The following is a 19,646-nucleotide window of genomic DNA, read 5'->3' as shown; positions in this document are numbered from 1 at the left end:
ATTAGGTCAATTTATTTTTTGTTAATTAGGTTAACATGGTTGTGGATTTCTCACAGGCGTTTGGATGGATTCCTTTTGGATAAGTTTATGTTTTTGTTTAAGTGAGCTGCGGGTGGGTCAGAAGCAAGGCTATGAGGATACTCAGAAGGGGACACTCTGCCCATTGGCAAATTTCCTGGGGAGAGGGCTGAATGTGATATGGAATATAAACAGAATCTCATCTAATATAGTAGCTTCATCTTTTTTCCTGGAAAACAACAAGGTTCCCATTGATTTTTCACTAATGTTGTTCTCAGATGTTGTCCTTGCGCTTGTTGATATGTCCATACATATGGACATGTTTATATTAAAATTTTCATGAAATTCTTGTTGACTTGCTTTCTATAACTTAGTTCCAAACATCTTTTTTTCTCTTCTCTTCTCTTCTTTTCTTTTTTAAGACAGAAACAGCTTTGTAGGCGAGGCTCTGCTTGCCTCAGCCTCCTATGTGTTGGGATTAAAAGCATAAGCCACCATGCCCAGTGAAAAGAATTCTTAAAAAACTAAAACTTTATAGTCTTACTTTGACTTTCATTCTATGAAGAAAGTAGGTTCTTTTTTGCTTACTGAAAGAACAATCCCAGTACTCGGGAGGCAGAGGCAGGCAGATCTCTGTGAGTTCGAGGCCAGCGAGAAATCCTGTCTGGGGGGGAAAAAAAAAAGAACAAGCTGGATATCACACCTTTAAACCCAGCACTTGGGAGGCAGACAATTGGATCTCTGTGAGTTCAAGACTAGCATTGTCTGCATAGCCACCTCCAGGCCAGCCAGAACTACATGATGATACCCTGTCTCAATAAACAAGTAAAACAGAAATACTTTATTAAATTCTCAAAGAATTAATAAAAACATTAAAAAAGCAAATGAACAAACAAGCCTGCAAGCCTATAGAGAAACATTTATGTTTGAGTCCCTAGCTCATCAAAGTCAGACTCCTCTTCACAGCAAAGAAGTGAAGTAATCCTATTGTTTTTCATTGTTGTTGTTTTGCTTCTTTTGTTTTTTATTTTTGAGACAGAGGCTCGCTAGATAGTCTTGGCTATCCTGGGATTAATTCACTATATAGAACTGACTAGCCCAAAACTCAGAGATCTGTCTGCTTGCCTCTGTCCACAGAATGATGGCATTAAAGATGTATACCACTATGACAGATTTTTCTTAAATTGGATTGCATGCATTTTTATTGCTATAGACATTTCTAAGTGTGTAATGAATTCTTTCTCCTTTTCAATAGTAATCCTGTGGATCTGAGTAACCCAGCCATTATAAGCTCAACCCCCAAGTTTCAGGAACAGTTTCTGAATGTGAGCGGGATGCCACAGGAGCTGAGCCAGTACCCCTGCCTTAAACATCTGCCGCAGATATTCTTCCGTGCCATGCGTGGAATCAGCTGTTTGGTGGATGCGTTCTTAGGTGAATTTTGTGTATGTTTTTTTAGGTATTTGAAGAGCTGTGTGTAGATATTCTATAGTTTAATGCTGGAACCTCATAGGGAAGCCCAGAGAAAGAGGAACAAACTTGATGGAAATACCGATCTGGGAAACATTATTTTCAGCAAATTGTGATAGTTAGGATGCTACTAACAAAAATACCAAGAAAACATCAGTAACCTAGTAGATACATGGAGAAATTATACAAATAATTTGCAAAACAGATGGCCAGTTGTAAAGCTCATTCCACAGTTTACTGATGAAAGTAGTTTAAAATGTTCTTGGGTCTGTTTGCATGGATGTCATTGGTAAACTGTACCTTTTGTGAACCAGTGTTTTAGTTTTCCGTAGGATAATACACAAAAAAGTAAAAAAAAAAAAAGTTTTTTGTTTTGTTTATTTTTGGTTTTTCAAGACAGGGTTTCTCTGTGTAGCCTTCTGTCCTGGACTCACTTTGTAGACCAGGCTGGCCTTGAATTCACAGAAATCTGCGTGCCTCTGCCTCCCCGAGTGCTGGGATTACAGGCGTGTAGAACCACACCCGTCTGCTAAAATATTTTTAATCTGTTGAAAAAGAGCGATGTTTAAAGCTATCACTTTCTAAAATGATTGTTACTTGTATGTGTTAAATGTATCATATAGTTGTAAGTTTTTCCTCTGTTAAGGACTTTTTGGTTTTGATGGTAAATAAGTGCATGAAAATGCATTTGATGGTAAAAATGAAAATTATATTGTGAGGCTCCACACTGGATTATACAGAATAGCTAGATAGTCATTGAAATGTGAAGACTTTGGTTTCTGGTTAATTTTGGTGGTTTTGTTTTTGGTTTGTTTGGTTTTTTTTTTTGTGGCAGGGTTTCTCTGTGTAGTCTTGGCTGTCCTGGAACTCAATCCACCTGCTTATGTCTCCTGAGTGCTGGGATTAAAGGAGTGCACCACCTCCCCCCCCCTGTGGTGTGTGTTGTTTTTATTTGCCAGTTTTATAAATATTAAAGTTTAAAAAATAGAAAAAACACAGTTAATAGATTTTTCTGATTATATTGCTGCCACATAACAGCCTAAGCTCTCCATGGTGGACACGTACTACTCTGTTTTCACACATGTGATGCAGGCCAGGCAGTGATGTTTCTATAGTAGTTTCATCACTGCCAAGTCCCTTCTGTTTGGTGGCTGTCCTTTTTGATGTATACAATCTGGATGATGAAAGGGTTACAGCAGTTCTGTCCAGGAGTCAGGAAGGACAGAGAAGCTTCCTTTCCTGGGAAATGTATCCAGTCATCTTACATGAAGTGATTACTTAGAGAAATAGATTGAAGCCTATTTCTCTGAGCTTAGAACATGGCCACGCTGTTACAAGGGAAGCTTGAAAACAGTTAATTTCTTCTGTCTTCCTTTGCAACTGAAATGGGATTCTGTTACTCAGGAAGAAAGGGTAAATAGATCCCGGGGCAACTCCCTTTTTTCTTAAAAACAAAAACCAAACCAACCCTTCCCCCACGTTTTTTTTAAAGGCATTTCTCGACCCCGATCAGACAGTGCTCCCCCAACACCCGTGAATAGATTAAGTATGCCTCAGAGTGCTGCTGTGAACACCACACCCCCACATAACCGGAGGCACCGGGCTGTTACTGTGAACAAGGCTACAATGAAGACAAGTACAGTAAGAATGAACATTCAACATCATTGTTTGGTTTATGAAATTCTTCTACAGGTCCTGCAACTTTCTCCAACTTTTCATGACTGTGGACATTTACTTGTGTTCTTCTGGTAGGTTACTACTGCTCACACCTCAAAAGTCCAGCACCAGGCATCCTCCACTTCTCCTCTGTCAAGTCCAAATCAGACTAGTTCAGAACCCAGACCGCTGCCTGCCCCTCGGAGACCAAAGGTTAACAGCATCTTGAATCTCTTTGGATCGTGGTTATTCGATGCAGCATTTGTTCACTGTAAACTCCATAATGGAATAAACAGAGACAGCAGCATGACTGGTAAATATGCCCAGAAACATGTAGTCATCACCTCTTTCTGTTTCTTTCTCTTTAGTCTTTCCTACCTGCAAGATTAATACAGATCTTTAAAAGCACTCTGTTTCTCACCAAGCATTATGTTGTGCTTAACCCCTTCCAGCTAAACCAACAGAAACTTGTGAAGCTTTCTTATATGTCCTTTTATGTATATTTTGTGAAGTTTTCCCTTTTTTTTGTTGTTGTTGTTTGTTTTTTTTTTTAGTTTTTTGTTTGTTTGTTTGTTTGTTTGTTTTGGTGGGGGCGCATTTCAGGTTAGGCACTTTTTGTTGAATCAAATTCCTTTTGTAGGTAACCTGGAAATTCTCTTCATGTCAGCCAGGATAATGATAGATATATGAACAATTAAAGATTTTGAATGAAAATTTACTCATTGAAATGTTTTCTTAGATTTTTTTCACAGCCATTTAATTGTCAGTGCATGTAAATATTAGGAATTTTCTGCTTGCTTCATGGTAGACCCTAACATCTCAGATTTTAGTCTAGAGAAAATATGATCTGCTCTGTACATTTGTAAGATTTTCAGAGAATTACCAAGTCAACCCCAGTATCTTTATTAGATTTTACTGTAGCATAAACTTGAGTTTGTCATCTTACTATTATGCTTGGAGCTAGTGCCAGATGGATGGTGAAGTAGTGCAGAATGTTTTGGTTGGTTATCATCTGTCTTGCATAGTTGAATAATAATAATGGCTGTTTATTGAGCTGCTGTTAGTATGTGCCAGGTACTATGTTTATACATTAATGAGTGTATTAATTGTTTTCTAAAAAGTCAATTTATACAGGCCTTAGAGACAGATTGAAGTAAGAAATGTCTTATAGTATTGTTCTCTAGGGGAAGTGTTGAATCCAAGCATAAAATTAATAGTGTTCACAGGGGCTCTGCTTTTCTCTGAAGCTCATTCAAGCAAGGTGTGTGCTTGTGAATAGTTTATAAGTATAATTATTTTGGATGGTCTTAGGAAATTTTTAAATAATTTAGGAAAATTTTAGGTATGAAGTTTTTATGGGATATGGGGCTGCATGAGTTACTTAGAAATTTTTTGTTTGTTTGCTTTAGTTTGTTCAAATTCAGGTACTTCATATTTTACCATTTATTCATTACATTTAATTCATGAGTTTGAGTAAGTGAAAAGTATTATAAACTACTCACGGGTATATTTTCATTATGTTATATATCATATATTTTGAGTTTTCTGAACCATGTTTATTAATTTATATGGTATTATCCAATGATTCCATCATCTGTTTATTTTGTTTTGATGACGTATAATTCTTACAACATAACCTAGTGTCATATATTTGAATTTTCTGAACCAAGATTATTAATTTATATGGTATTTTCCAGTGATTCAGCCATCTATCTATTTATATCTATTTATTTCTTTATTTTGATAAGGCATAATTCTTACAATGTAACCTAACTGTTGAGTATGGAAATGTTGGTCTTGAAATCTCTGAATCTAGCATGGCTCGGTTTGCTGTTTTCTGGTAGGCTTGTATCATGAGAATCTAGAGCTTTCTATCTCTGGGGAGTTTGTAACAGCTTTGTCTGCCCCTGTACTAGAAGATAGAACCAGAATTCAAATGATAAGTGAGCAACAGCTCATTTTCCCCCCATTCTTAACTTTCTGCCTGGAGGAGAAAGGAGAGACAATCCTGTCTATGTCCAGGGACGCTAAAGGCTGTTACATCACCCAGGAGATTTGGTCTAATGGTTAAAATGGATTTAGAGTGCTTGTGGGTGCCAGTCGTGAAGTCTTGGATGGGAGGCACAGGGGTTGGGAGTCTCATGTGTTTTCTAAGTACTGGCTGCCATCAAGGAATTCTGCCATGTAGTTCACCTTTAACTCAAGTATTTGCTTTGCTTCTTTGAACTTGCTTTCAACTTACCTCATGCACTGTGCTTTTGTGAAAGTAACATTGAGCTGGGAAGGGTTAATGAACTAAAAATTTTAATGCACGTTATAGGCAGTTCAAAACCTCAGTTCTTTGTAGCTGTGTAATTTTCTTTGTTCATTGTTTTGCATGATACAAAATCATAATTTTGGACCTGAATGCACAATTTCCTGTTTTTAAATTAGCTTGTGGTATCGTAAAGCTTTGAATCTAACTTTTAAAAAGCTAAAAAGCTTCTTAATTTATTGTAAAATTTCACCATCTTTAAAGTATTTTATATTACTGCTGTCCTTTGATTTGTTTCCATTTATTTCTATTATCTTGCAGCATCTTTTATCCAAATTCTTCTTTCTTATAAATCTTGTAAGTAGGAACCAGAAGCTTCTCCTTAATTGCAGTCATGTTTTTATTTTTTTCCATAATTCCATTAAAAATTTTGATTGTCATTGTCTATTGTAGTTTTTGCACTTGGGAAGAAACTATTTTTTTCTGTGTTTTGAATGGGGAAGATTGTTGGCAAAAGCAAATTAATCTGCCTGAATCAATCCCATTATTTCTGTATACTAGTCTGGTCATGTCATGAATTCCAGGACTTTGCACTAACTGTGTTTTGGCTTTTTTTTTTTTTTTTTTTTTTTTTTTTTTAAGATTTAAGCTTATTTTTATACAGATTTAGTGTTTGATTTGTATGCATTCTGCATGTAGTGTTTTCCAAATGTATTATTGCTGGATAGCTTATTCTAAACTAAAATGGCTCATGGGAAGTTGCATAAAGATTTATGCTTGACTCTGTATCCATTAAGCCTCCTATCAGTACAAAACAATTGAAACATTTTTATGTAGCGTAATAAAAGATTTCAGAGTGATCTCTGTGCTATGAAATCTTTTGTTAAAAGCAACTTTCGAAGGGCTTCTGTTTTGGTGACAACAAATGACCATGATAATCCTCCTTACCAACCCAGTTTTCTGATTTATCAACCTCAAGTTTGCTGCTGTCTGTGGTTGTTAAAATTCATTCTCATTTGCTTGGTTGGGCAGCTCTTCGGTGTGTGTTTGAAGCTGGGGGGTGGCGGGAATGCCCTCTCTTCTTCCCTTACTGTGTTCCCTTCCTTACCTTGTCATGTCATAAAGTATTCAAACTGGCATGCAGTTGCCCTCGTAATTAGTTTGTCCATTTGGATTAATTGTACAAATTATAATTGTTACTTTTCTTAATAGTTAAGCATCATTTTATAGAAGGAGGAAAAAAACAGAAAATAAATAATAGAAAAGGCAAATTCCGTATATATCTCTATGCAGATGTATACAATTGTAATCTTCTGACCAGAAATTTAATGAAAAAAATTCCTTTTGTAGAGTCTGTTGACAATGCTATTGTAAATAAATTGCTATCCACTTCAAAGAAGATATCAGAGAGCCCTTTAAAAAAAAATTAAGACATAGTTGCTCAACAAAAGCATTATTGGATTCTATTGAAGTAGTTATGTAATGACACCAATATTTGATCTTTGTGTCCAGGGTCCCATGAGCCTATTTGGCACTTTGACATAAATAATAATATGCTCCTCTTCTCTCCCCAGCCATTGCAACACAAGCTAGCATGGAGTTTCGGCGGAAAGGGTCCCAAATGTCAACAGACACCATGGTTTCCAATCCTGTGTTTGATGCAAGTGAATTTCCTGATAACTATGAAGCAGGAAGAGCTGAGGCTTGTGGGACATTATGTAGAATTTTTTGTAGCAAGAAGACTGGAGAAGAGATTCTGCCAGCTTATTTATCCAGGTTTTAGATTTTTTTGTTTATTTTTGCATTTATATCATTTGATGGTGAAACAGTTGTGGCATGGCTTGGTAGGCTAAATCATTAAGCCATTGTTGGTCTGAAATGCCTGCCAGTGTCTTTATGTAATTGAAACTTGCTTCAATTCTTCTGTAAAGTCAGATCTGGTAAAGACTTCTAAGATTCTATTTTAGAGCTATTATTTATTCTATCACTTATTTGTAAATTCTGGATAGATTTGGAAGTACTACAATAGTTTGTTACTAGGTTTTTAGCACAAGAGTGGGTTTTGTATGCAGTCCAGAAATAAATCAACTGTGAATCTTTCCTTCAAGGAGTTTATGCCAACCTACAGTGATTCAATAGGAACCAAAAAGTGACGGGGAGAGACACAGATAAACAGCTGTGAGTGTGTGGAGGAAGCAGCAGCTCATACTTAGCCTAGAGTGTTAGGAAAGAGTGGTGGCATGCTATTAGATGTTTGTACTGAATTTAGAAAGGGTGGGTAGTGTTTAGACTGTTGGGAGGTTGGATAGGGTTGTCTTTTCCATCATGTGAGAATGGCTCTGCCATCAGTTAGCTGCTCAGGCCAGAGTCTAGGCCTTATTTGCCTCTGTTTCCTTTATCTTGAGGTGTTTATTCAACTCCTGCCTCACAGCATTTGACTCTCGTATGTCTCTCTTCACTCTGTTCTCACCATGGCACTTCAGACCTGTTATTCTTCTGAAATTATAAATCTTGATTCTGCCTTGCTTTTCTCCACTACTTGTTTATGTGGCTGCTGAAATAAGGTTACAATCAAGTACAACATTGAGATAACTGTATTGCTAGGTGCTCAGGAAAGAGGAAAATTGACTCCCAGAAGAGGGAACCAAGTCTGGAACATAAGGCATAGGAAAAACGTGTGTACTGGTCAGAACAATTTTAACCATGGGCTCTTATCTTTAAATCTGGTTTAAGTCAAAGTGAATAAATTACAAGATGCTAGTGATGTTTAATAAAGTGTAACATCAAGCAGTACAGCAAGGCATTTAAAAAGTAGGAATCGGGCTGGAGAGTATTCAGAGGCCAGAGTAGCCCTCCTGCTTCCTGTGCCTTTGTCTCCTAAAGCTGCTCCATTCTTCTCTGCAGATCATTTTCCTTATATTGCAGTGCGCTTCTTAGTGCCTAGTTGTCATAGTCTGTTTAGAAGACCAGTCCTGTGAGAGAAGGTCATATAGGTATTGGAGTTTATTCCTCATGAGGAGGGCCCATTTCTCTGAGGGAGACCTTGGGCTAGATTGTATCAGTAACAGTAAGCAAGAAGGTTAGGGACATGAGCTGTCTATCTTGTTCAGAAGACTGGGTGAGGGGATGGAACAAACTCATCAGGTTTGTGAGAGGACAAATGATGGATTTAAATTTCATTCTTGCATTTCAGGGGCATGTGGGCTATTTATCATTATTGCATATTACAAGCCTGCTTTTAGTTGAGTTCTATGCACAGAAAACAGATAGAATGAGTTGAGCAGGCACCAGTGAATGAGGAGATTGTTTTGAGAGTTTTGCAGAGAAGGAAGAAGTGTTGTATGGTAAGAAGAGCTCTTGAGTAGCAGGTGACTGGATGCTTAAGGACTTGGTTGCAGTTTGAGTTGTAGGAACAGAAGATGTATTCATGTGGCCTCCTCAAAGGAATCTTAGTGTGATCCTCATATTGTGATGAGTGCAGTCTGGTGGGTGCCTTTCTGTCACCCCTCAGAAGCAGTGAAAGAAGAAAAGAGACCCACTTCTATTTCTTAGGATTGTTGCAAAATTTAACTGCTTTAGAATTTGATTAATTGATTCCACCAATTGATAAGTACCCAGACATTTGTTTTGTTATGGCTACCTCATTTGGATATAATTGTAATTTCATTTACAAAGATTTTTAAAAAAAAATTTTAAGTGTAATAGATAAAGATTTTATGATTCTGAATTGTTGACTCCTAGTAGCACTGAAAGCCTAGAAATTAGAGTGAAGAGTGGACAAAGGCTCTTCAGAGAACCATATAGAAAATATTAATAATGTGGGAACATTTGATCAGCAGTTTGTTTAAATTTTTTTTCTTGCTTTCCTAGATTTTACATGCTTTTAATTCAAGGTTTGCAGATAAATGATTATATGTGCCATCCTGTCTTGGCCAGCGTTATTCTAAACTCCCCTCCTTTGTTCTGCTGTGACTTGAAAGGGATTGATGTTGTGGTTCCTTACTTTATTTCAGCTCTTGAAACCATTTTGCCTGACAGGTAAGCTGTCATTCTCTACTACTGTGTCAGTTGTCTGGTTTGCCTTGGTCTGTTTTGGTACTTCCTTCTGTTTGCTAATTTATCCATCTAGTGGTTTTCACAGTCCAATGGGACCCAGGTTACATTACATTGAGTAAAGAGCATCCAAACCCTTTCAGTCCCTGGATGCCTTCAGTGTTTATATGTCCATGGCTTACAGATCCTTTCTGGCTTGGTCTAGATGGGTCAGAGAGAGAAAGCCCAGCCTAAGATCCTACTGTTAAAAAGTAGGCCTTTATTTTCAGTCAGATTCCAGTTTAAACAGTAACTGTAACAGCAGCAGTTCTCATATCTACAATGCTTGGGCTGTGGGGAAGATGGCGTAGTAACTGGAAACACTTTTTAGCTGAAAAATACTAATAACTTTATACTTTTTTGGCAGAGAACTCTCAAAATTCAAAAGCTATGTAAATCCAACAGAGTTGAGAAGATCATCCATTAATATCCTGCTTTCTTTGCTGCCTCTCCCTCATCATTTCGGCACTGTCAGATCTGAGGTAATGTTTCTTTAGTTATTCCCCCCTCCCTTTTTTTTCATGATGCAGGCTCTTGCTAGGTAGCTCAGTTTGGTTGCAGACTTAAAACCGTTCCATCTCAGCATCCTGCCAACCATCATTATTAAATTTTTTATTCTATATTCTGTTTTTGTATGCTAATTTAACTTAAACCACACTTTTAAACATGGGATAGGAGCTTTAAAAAAAAAATGATTTCCTAGCCTTGTATGGTCACACAAGCCTTGGAGGCAGAGGCAGATGGAGCTTTGTGAGTTTGAGGCCAGCTAGCCTATACGGTGAGACCCTGTCTCAACACTAAACAAACAGATATTTAGAAATATACATTTCTAATGGATAAACACTCATTCCTAATGGATTAATAAAGGTTTTCTGGCTTAAGTATTTCTTCTTTTAGAAGTGTCATTATATCTTGGCTTACTGTTCATTCATGTGTTTATAGATTAATGACATCTGACTACAGGTGTCAATTAGACTGGAAGCCTGTCAGCCCTTGTGTCCTCTTGCTTTCCTAAGTGGTCATCATGTACAGTAGCTGATGTTAAGTGTTGCTTCTTTTTTATTTTATTTTTTTCCTCCAGGTGGTCCTAGAAGGAAAGTTTAGTAATGATGACAGCTCTTCTTATGATAAACCAATAACTTTTCTGTCCCTGAAGTTGAGACTTGTGAATATACTAATAGGTGCCTTGCAAACGGAAACGGACCCTAACAACACCCAAATGATTCTAGGTTTGTGTCTAGACAGTTTTGTTTTGGTTTTGGTAAGTGAAACGCCAGCACTAATGACCTGAGGAGACAGGTGAGCGGAGCCTAAGTCTAACTAAATTGTTACTATTCTGAGTCAGAAGTAGAGTTTTTTGTTTTTGCTTTTTAAAGAAAAAAGATTTAAGGATCTGGCAAGATAGTCCAGAGGCTGAAGACGCTTGCCACCAAGGCTGAGTTTGACCTCAGGTCCCACAGGGTGAAGAAGAGAGCTAATTGCTTTAGCTGTCTTTTCATCTACACAAATATGCCATGGAATGCACATAGCCCTTCTCTCCCCAAATAAATAAGTAAGTACATGTAGTAAACAACTTGAGAAAGACTTAAGGAGAGAAGGTTTGTACTTTTTCCCTTCCTTTGTCCTTGCTTTCTTCCTTCTTTATCCTTTCAGTTTCAGACTGAGTCCTTAGGAGGTATGGTGTATTAGGCAGTGAGAGGTGGCCTCAGTAGTAAATGGTACATTGTTAGTTTGATAAGTAGATGAAGGAACAGGCAATAACACACCTTTTCACGTTACTCTTGATGTGGCTGTAGAAACAGAAAAAAGCCAAGGAGGAAAACTAGAAGTAAGAGAATTCAGCCATTTAAATTCTATACTTGGGAATTGCACACAAATTTTACGTGTTAGAAAAATATTTTAAAGAGGGGGATGTTCATATGGAGAACATTGTCAGAAATAAGTTTAGTAAGAAGTTTAGTTCAGTGCAGTGGTTGGAGGGGTGCTGTGCGGGGGGAACCTTTGGAGGCAGGCAACAAGCGGTTCATTGGGTTAAAAGTGCTCCCACATAAATGAAAACTAAATATTTGGAATTTTGGAATTTGGATTTCTAAAGCATCTTTTTTAACCCATCAATGTATTTATTTGTAATCCTCAGAGAATTTCAGGAATGCTTTACCAAAAGTTCTCTTTTCTTTTTTTTAGAGAGAGGGTAGTAGGCACAGGCTCTTTCTATGTAGCCCTGCAATTGCTATGTAGCCCAGGTTGATAGCAGTCCTTCCTTCTGCCTCAGGTCTCTGTGTGCTAGGGTTATGTGTATGACTACTCCAAATCATACTGTCTTTGCTCTGAGTTATTGTACTGTAATTATATGTCATATAAACTGCTTTGTTTGTCTTTCTATTGCAGGGGCTATGTTAAATATTGTTCAAGATTCTGCACTTTTAGAAGCCATTGGTTGCCAAATGGAGATGGTAAGAAGCTTATATAATCTATCATAGTATATCTTCTTCTGATTTTATTTAAATCATATCAACAGTGCTGAAACTGAACCTAGGGCCTCACGCATGCTAAAGAAACTCTCTACCACTGAGCTGTATCCTCAATCCATTGTTTATTTTTTGAGGCAATGTCTTATGTAGCCCAGGCTGGTCTCAAACTGTGTATGTTGTTGAAGATGATTTTAAACTCCTGATCCTCTTATCTCTACAGGTGTGCATTATCACACCTGCTTTTTTTTTTTTTTAAGATTTATTTATTTATTATTATGTATACATTGCTCTGCCCACATATACACCTGCAGGCCAGAAGAGGGCATCAGATCCTATTATAGATGGTTTTGAGCTACCATGTGGTTGTTGGGAATTGAACTCAGGACCTCTGGAAGAACAGTCAGTGCTTTTAACCTCTGAGCCATCTCTCCAGCCCCACACCTGTTTTTTTTTTTAATAATTTTTTAAGGCTTTATTTTTTAAGGTTTATTTATTTATTATGTATACAGTGTTTCACCAGAAAAGGGCACCAGATCTCAGTATAGATGTTTGTGAACCGCCATGTGGTTGCTGGGAATTGAACTCAAGACTTTTGGAAGAGCAGCCAGTGCTCTTAATCTCTGAGCCATCTCTCCAGTCTCCACACCTGGTTTTTAAAGTCATTTTGTTTATAAAATTCAGCTCGTTGACTCAGGAGGATCCTATTTTTAAACCTCACATATCTTGAATTTTTGTTTGTTAAGTGCTTCATCAGGTCCTTGAGAAATTTTGGATGAGAGAAACACCAGTTGGGATTCTTTTGAAGTGCCAGTCACCTGTCCTGAATATTCTAGGAAGGCCTTTCTAGTTCCTGCTATCCCTAACAGATATAGGACTACCTGCAAGATCTGCTATCCTGTTTGTAGTTCCTGTAGACAGAAGTTTGCAGGTGCCCCAAAGCTTTTTAAATAATAATTTAAAAACTCCCCAGATATGGGCAGCATCTCTTGCTTCTTCCTTAAAGATACATGTTACATTTGGGGTAGAGGCTAGGCTGTGTGGGGAGTAATAAGGTATAATGGCATGAGCTAGATAAATGAGAAAGTTATTGAGCAAATTCATGACTACTAATGTGCTGATTTAGGTGCAGCGAGTTCTGTTTAAGTGGGGAAAGGCACAAGAAATCTTTAACAAATGGATTTATTTGCTCTTACATGTATGAGAATTTATAGTAACTAGAGTATTTTATTGTTTGTACTTTATGTACAACTACATTGAAAAGTTGCTGGTTTATGTGTGTGTATATATACAATGGATGTGAGTCTTCTTGTGTTTGTGCAGATGGGTATGGGTGGGTGTTAGCATGGAGGTAAGAGGAGGATGCCAGGTTTTCTACTGTATTGCTTTGCCCTATAACCTCGAGGCAGTGTCTTTTGGTGAGCATGGAGCTAGACTGGCAGCCAGCAAGGCCAGTGATGCTCCTGTTTCCACCCTTCACAGCGCTGCCATGTGGGCAGCCGTACCCAGCTTTTAAATAGATGCTGGGGATTTGCACTGAGGTTCTTATGCTTGTGAAGCAAGTACCCACTGAGCCATCTTGCTAGCCCTTTTCCTCCCGTTGGCATTTTTCAAATTTAAAGTAGGTTCTAGGGATCAAACTGAGGTCCTCATGCTTGAGTGGCAGACACTTTACTGACTGAGTTCATCTCCCAATCTTTTTTTTTTCTCAAAACAAGGTTTCTCTGTGTTATCCCTGTTTCTTTATTTGAAGATTATATTCTTGTTTTGAGGTTTTGCTCTAGAGGCACGTTACGGTATTTTCCTTAACTACTCAGTCATTAGTTAGTGAACTCTAGCATATGTAAAGGGCCCTAAGGTAGCCCTTTGAAAAAATAGCACAGGAGACTTCAGTATGGATGCCTGTAGTTATCAAACCCTGCATATCCTCTTAACAAATGGCACCTGAGCAACAGCACCGCAGTGATTTAACCCTTGTCTGTTTATATCACCTGTACTAGTTAGTCTCTTGACATTTGCGATACTGGGGATGAACCTAGGGTCTCATGCATGTGAGGCAAGTGCTGTACTTCTGAGCCACAGCCCCAACTCTAATAAAGATTTTAATAATTAACCTCTTTTTATACTTGTAAAGTGTTCATCTTGTTTCACTTTCATTTGACTAGGGTGGTGGAGAAAATAACCTGAAGAGTCATAGTCGCACTAACAGTGGCATTAGTTCAGCAAGTGGAGGAAGCATAGAACCTACAACGCCTGATAGCGAGAGACCTGCGCAAGCTCTCCTAAGGGATTATGGTAAGCTGTTTTTAAAACAGTCTGTTAGCATTTACACATGTATTAATTCTTTATAAATAAAGCAAGATTTATAAAATAAGCAAAACTAAAACTTTTTAAGAATTGAAAACAAAAATAAAAATTTTATCTACTTAGGTATAATAGAAGATTTTTTTTTAAAAAACTAAGGAAAAGGTATTTTTTGGATTTATTGTAGCTGTTTTGGAGTTTGTTAGATCTTCCAGACATTTATGATGAAAAGTCTGGGTTCTATACCAGGCACTGGTGATAGAGGCTCACATAAGATGTGGGGCTTGTTCAGAGCTCTGAGAATAATGGCAGAGGTGGTCAGTGGGCCATGTAATTGTAGTTGGAGGCTGACTGAGAGGAAAACCTTAAGGAGCGTGAGTCTTCATATTAGAACTTAGATACTCTGTCTTGTTAGGTTCCTCAGTTACAAGAATAAAGAGACATTTTTTTGTCCTGCTAAATAAACACTTGCCAGCAAAGCATCTTATTCAGTGATGTCCTTTACACTGAGCAATTATTTTATGGACTTAGTGTAAACATTTTGTAATGTTTTTATGCAGAAATGCTAATAGTGATTGAATCTATGTTTATTCCATGAGATTAGCATATCTAATTCCCTAGATGTGAGCTTGAGAGCTTGACTTTTTAGTCATCTGGAGACTATATGAGCCGTGTTCATGAGGCATGCTTTCCATTGAAGTTTATGATACATTCCCCTCAGCATGTCAGATACAGAATCATTATGAGAATATTCAGTACAGTTAAATTGCTGCTACTTAATGTAGATTTAGGCATTCTCTAGGTTGAATTTCTCTTTCTAGTACTTTCTAAGACATTTCAAAACTAAAGATAATTTTGCGTTACTGCATGTGTTGTATATAAGTGTTTGAAGTGATTGTTTGTTCCAGCATTTTCAGTTGGTGTTAGTGAGCTCTGCTTGTTATGCCGTATTTTTTACTAAGAAATCCAGATTTGTGTTAGTGTCGCGTGACTGTCTCTCTTTAATGATCATTCCTTTTTCTGTTGTCACTGCCCTCTTTCTGATAGGATCCACAGGTATAATGCCCCTAAAGCTTTCTTTATAATTACAATTTAATTTATTATAGTTTAATTTCTTGGAATTTACTTTTTAAGTAATAATTACTTTAATATAAAATTGAAGCCCAAGTAAAAACATTGACTTGGTTATTTAACCTTTTTAAAGGTTATTAAAGTAGTGCTAAAGAGCTAAATGTAAACATGGGTTTGAAAAGGCATTGCATGTGGGTTTTACTGGTTTAAACCCTGTCATTTCAACAGATGCTTTAAGATAATTCCTGCCATCTGAGGAGGCTATGAGGTTGAATCCTTACCTCTATAAAACTCTAGAAAATACTCGGTTGCCTTTTCATTGTTCTTTTTGAAGATTAAACTCTATAAATTATTAATTTAAAAATTTAAGATGACATTTTTCATTACAAAAATTTTACTGGAACTGCCAAGTCCATAGTGTTGTGGACTGGGAGCTAGAAGCTGGCCCAGCCCCATGTGTGCCTTGTGCACCATCAGTCAGGCCTGGTGCTCAGGCGGTGGGTGGGGAGCATAGCTCTGTGTGGGTGCCCACTGTGCTCACTGTGGCTACTGTGGTCTGTGCCTGGTGGAATGCTGTGCTTCTGTTACTAATGCTTAGTTGTTTTCCCTCCCTGTGGATGTGGCATTGGGTTATATCCTAGCTCTTAATACAGATTCAGCTGCTGGGCTCCTGATTCGCAGCATTCATCTCGTCACCCAAAGACTCAACTCCCAGTGGCGACAAGATATGAGCATATCCCTGGCGGCTCTAGAACTCCTCTCTGGCCTAGCAAAGGTAAGACAGATCTTTATTTTAGCCTAGCAGACTTGTGTCATGCTTTTTTTTTTCTTTTTTGACACACACTCCTTTGTGTGGGTATTTTACTGTTATCAGTATACACGTGTATTTTATACCCAGTGTATTCAAAATTGAGCCTCCAAGTAAAATTTTGCAAAATGAAAAACAGGAACAGCAGGTGGTAGTGACGCACACCTTTAATCCCAGCACTTGGGAGGCAGAGGCAGGCAGATCTTGTGAGTTCAAGGCCAGCCTGGTCTATAGAGTGAGTTCCCAGTACAACCAAGACTACACAAGGAAACCCTGTCTCAAAAAAAACCCAAAAAACATAAAAAACAAAGAAACAGAAAATAGGAGCAAAGGTTAAGGTACAGAAAATATTTCAATACTGGTGATTATTTACACATAATAGTGTATTTATTGTTTTTCTAAAGAGTTTATTATAGGGACAGGAGAGATGGCTTAGCAGATAAGAGCACTACCTGCTCTTCCAGAGGCCCTGAGTTCAATTCCTAGCAACCACATGATGGCACACAACCATCTGTGATCTGATGCCCTCTTCTGGCATGCAGGGATACATGCAGAGAGAGTCCTCACATACATTAAATAAATAAATGAATGAATCTTTTTAAGAGTTTATTATAAAGCATTTCTGTGATCAGTATTGAGCAAAAATTGACTATATATTTAATTTTATCTCAGTTATTTCAGTTTTTTAAGACCTTAGAAGTGGGATCCATTTGCACTTAACACCCCAGTCTCTTTCTTGTTCTCTCTCTCAAATTTGTGGAACATAAAACTAACCATTTTAAAGCAGGTGATTCAATGGCTACTAGTACATTTTCAGTATAGTGCAACCCACCACCTACACTTTCAGAGTGTTTTTGTTACCTCAGAAGGAAATTGTGGGCTCCTTTCTCCGGGAGGCTGGGCCACAGAGTTTTCTTCAGCCTTTTGGAGGCTAGCTGAAGAAGGCTCGTCCTGAGAACTGGTCATAAAGAAGGCCTTTGCACATGTTTTGTGTGGGTTAGGGTCTGCAAGGAACTATCTTTTTAACACATTTGGGTCTGGTGGGTTGTTATCAGCACAGGGGTCCGCTCACCTATGTCCAAGCACGAAGCATACCAGGAGCAAGTGTTTCCTCCTGCAGACAAGGACCCACAGGAAATCCCTAAAGCCTCAAAGCGTTGCTTCCTTGCATACCCTCCCAACCACCACTTTCTCTGACAGCTACTGGTCTTCACTTTATTTCTTTGCATCTACCTAATCAGGACTGTTCACACAAAGGGATCACTATGAAAAATCATGTAATGTGTGCCATTTTAGGAGTGTCTGTTCTTCTCACTTGACAACACCCCCCCTCCCTTTTTTTAAAGATTTATTTATTTTACATATGAGTACGCTATCTGCATGTGTGCTAGCAGGCCAGAAGAGGGCACCAGATCACATTATAGATGGTTGTGAGCCACCATGTGGTTGCTGGGAATTGAACTCAGGACCTCAGGAAGAGTCGACTGCTCCTAACCACTGAACCATCTCTCCAGCCCCGGTTTCAGCCCCCTTTTATAGTTGCACAACCTTAGGCTGAATGTTGGCATAATCATCAGTCACGGGGTATTTAGACTGTTTCCATCCTTAGCTCTTATTCCTAGAGCTGCTGTGGGTGTATGTGTATTTGTTGGGAATATCAGTTTCCAGTCCTTTGGGGGATATAGTAAGGGGTAAAAGTCTTGGGCTTGGGGCTCAGTGGATAAGAGCACTGCCTGCTCTTCCAAAGGACCCGGGTTCAATTCTCAGCACCCACATAGCAGCTCACAACTGTCTGTAACTTCAAGATCTGACACCCTCACACCAATACACATAAATTAAAATAAAATAAATATTTTTTTAAAAAGTCTTGGGTTTATGGTAATTCTGTCTACTTTTGAAGAACTGCAGATTGTTGTTTCACAGCTACTAAGTCCTTTGTCATTCAGCAACCTACAAGGGTTTCAATTTTTCACCATCCTCACTAGCATCTGAATACTTTTTATTATTAAAATGGAAAGATTATTTTCTGTATACCACTTGGTGTTATGAGATAAAAGTATAAAATACATTGTGCTCATGAAGTGATAGTCACCACAAAGTGGTGGTATCTGAAATGATAAAGCTTAGGCCTTTGGGCTGGAGAGGTGGCTCAGAGGTTAAGAGCATTGTCAGTTCTTTCAAAGGTCCTGAGTTTAGTTCCCAGCAACCACATGGTGGCTCACAACCATCTACAATGAGATCTGGTGCCCTTATCTGGTGTGTAGGCACACATTCAGGCAGAATACTGTACAAATAATAAATAAATAAATAAATCTTTAAAAAAAAAAAGCTTAGGCCTTTATGTCAAAGTTGTCTTACAAGCTGTGAGAGACAAAATAGAGAGAAAAAAACCCAAAACCTAGTGTGTTCTCAACACTACTTGGAACTTATCTCAAAAATCCCCAGATGAGCCGGGCGTGGTGGCGCATGCCTTTAATCCCAGCACTCGGGAGGCAGAGGTAGGCGGATCACTGTGAGTTCGAGGCTAGCCTGGTCTACAAAGTGAGTCCAGGACGGCCAAGGCTACACAGAGAGACCCTGTCTCGAAAAACCAAAAAAAAAAAAAAAAAAAAGAAAGAAATCCCCAGATGTAGTAGATATGTGAGGAGCAGTTGCTGATATATATATAACATTAGGATAGCTATTCATGAGACATGGTGGACCATACAAAGAGTGAGGTACTGCTCCCTGTGACTTGTGGTCCACTTTTGGTTTAAGATGCAATTAGCTTGGTTAAAGCACTGCTCTGGACCTGTGTCATCATATATAATGAACTAATACTATCTGATTTCATAACTCTCTATAAAGATAAAATGGTTAAAACAGTCTGGTATTAGAATAGGCTTGAATGAATAGGCTAGTGGTCTGTAATTAAGACTTCATGACCACATTTATGTGGCTGTCTGTTTTTTGACAAAGGTGCAAAGATAACTCGAAGGAGAGCGGTTAGTCTTTTAGACCAGTGATATTGATAGAAAACTTGGTTTCATACCTGCTTTGTATATGGTAGGTACAAAACTCAGCTAAAAACAGATTGTATAGACTTAAATGTAAAAAAGCATTAGTTAAGGATGTAAGGGTTTGTTTTGGCTCACAGTTAAAGGGTACAGTCCATTATGGCAGGAATGTTAAGGTTGCAGGAGCTTGAAGCAGCTAGTCACGTTGAGTCTGCAGTCAGGAAGAAGAGAGCAGATGAATGCTTATGCTCAGCTGGCTTCCTCCTTTTTATGCAGTCCAGGATCCAAACCCAGGGAATAGTGGCACTCTCCTTTAAGGTGAGTTTTCGTACCTCAATATCATTAGGGAATCAGCTGTTAGGGAAATGCAATTAGATTCACATTGAAATACTTTTATATAAATAGCTAACATTGAGGGTTAGGCATATAGCTCAGGGTAAGAGTCCCTGCTAATCAACCACGAAGATCTAAATTCAAATCCCCAGCACCCACTTAAAACTCCAGGCATG

The 19,646-nt window shown here is 38.2% G+C and overlaps 1 protein-coding gene across 4 annotated transcripts in view; it reads left to right on the top strand.

The window, feature by feature from the left end:
* The window catches only part of RALGAPB (Ral GTPase activating protein non-catalytic subunit beta), a 79,110-nt gene that overhangs the window by 23,122 nt on the left and 36,342 nt on the right, over positions 1 to 19,646 (top strand). Inside the window, exons 7-17 of one of the 4 annotated variants that reach the window (XM_084774885.1) lie at positions 1,274 to 1,452; positions 2,981 to 3,129; positions 3,241 to 3,457; positions 5,720 to 5,755; positions 6,973 to 7,174; positions 9,269 to 9,436; positions 9,858 to 9,972; positions 10,572 to 10,719; positions 11,879 to 11,943; positions 14,124 to 14,253; positions 15,987 to 16,108. In XM_084774885.1, the coding sequence (XP_084631011.1) occupies positions 1,274 to 1,452; positions 2,981 to 3,129; positions 3,241 to 3,457; positions 5,720 to 5,755; positions 6,973 to 7,174; positions 9,269 to 9,436; positions 9,858 to 9,972; positions 10,572 to 10,719; positions 11,879 to 11,943; positions 14,124 to 14,253; positions 15,987 to 16,108 (1,531 nt within the window). Of the gene's footprint in view, positions 1 to 1,273; positions 1,453 to 2,980; positions 3,130 to 3,240; positions 3,458 to 5,719; positions 5,756 to 6,972; positions 7,175 to 9,268; positions 9,437 to 9,857; positions 9,973 to 10,571; positions 10,720 to 11,878; positions 11,944 to 14,123; positions 14,254 to 15,974; positions 16,109 to 19,646 lie in introns of all 4 variants that reach the window. The other 3 variants (XM_084774884.1, XM_084774887.1, XM_084774886.1) reach the window with 3 other exon arrangements.

This window comes from Acomys minous (assembly GCF_964271855.1).
Source record: "Acomys minous genome assembly, chromosome: 3".
In the NCBI taxonomy this organism is placed as follows: domain Eukaryota; kingdom Metazoa; phylum Chordata; class Mammalia; order Rodentia; family Muridae; genus Acomys; species Acomys minous.
This window is presented reverse-complemented; position numbering and strand designations above follow the sequence as displayed.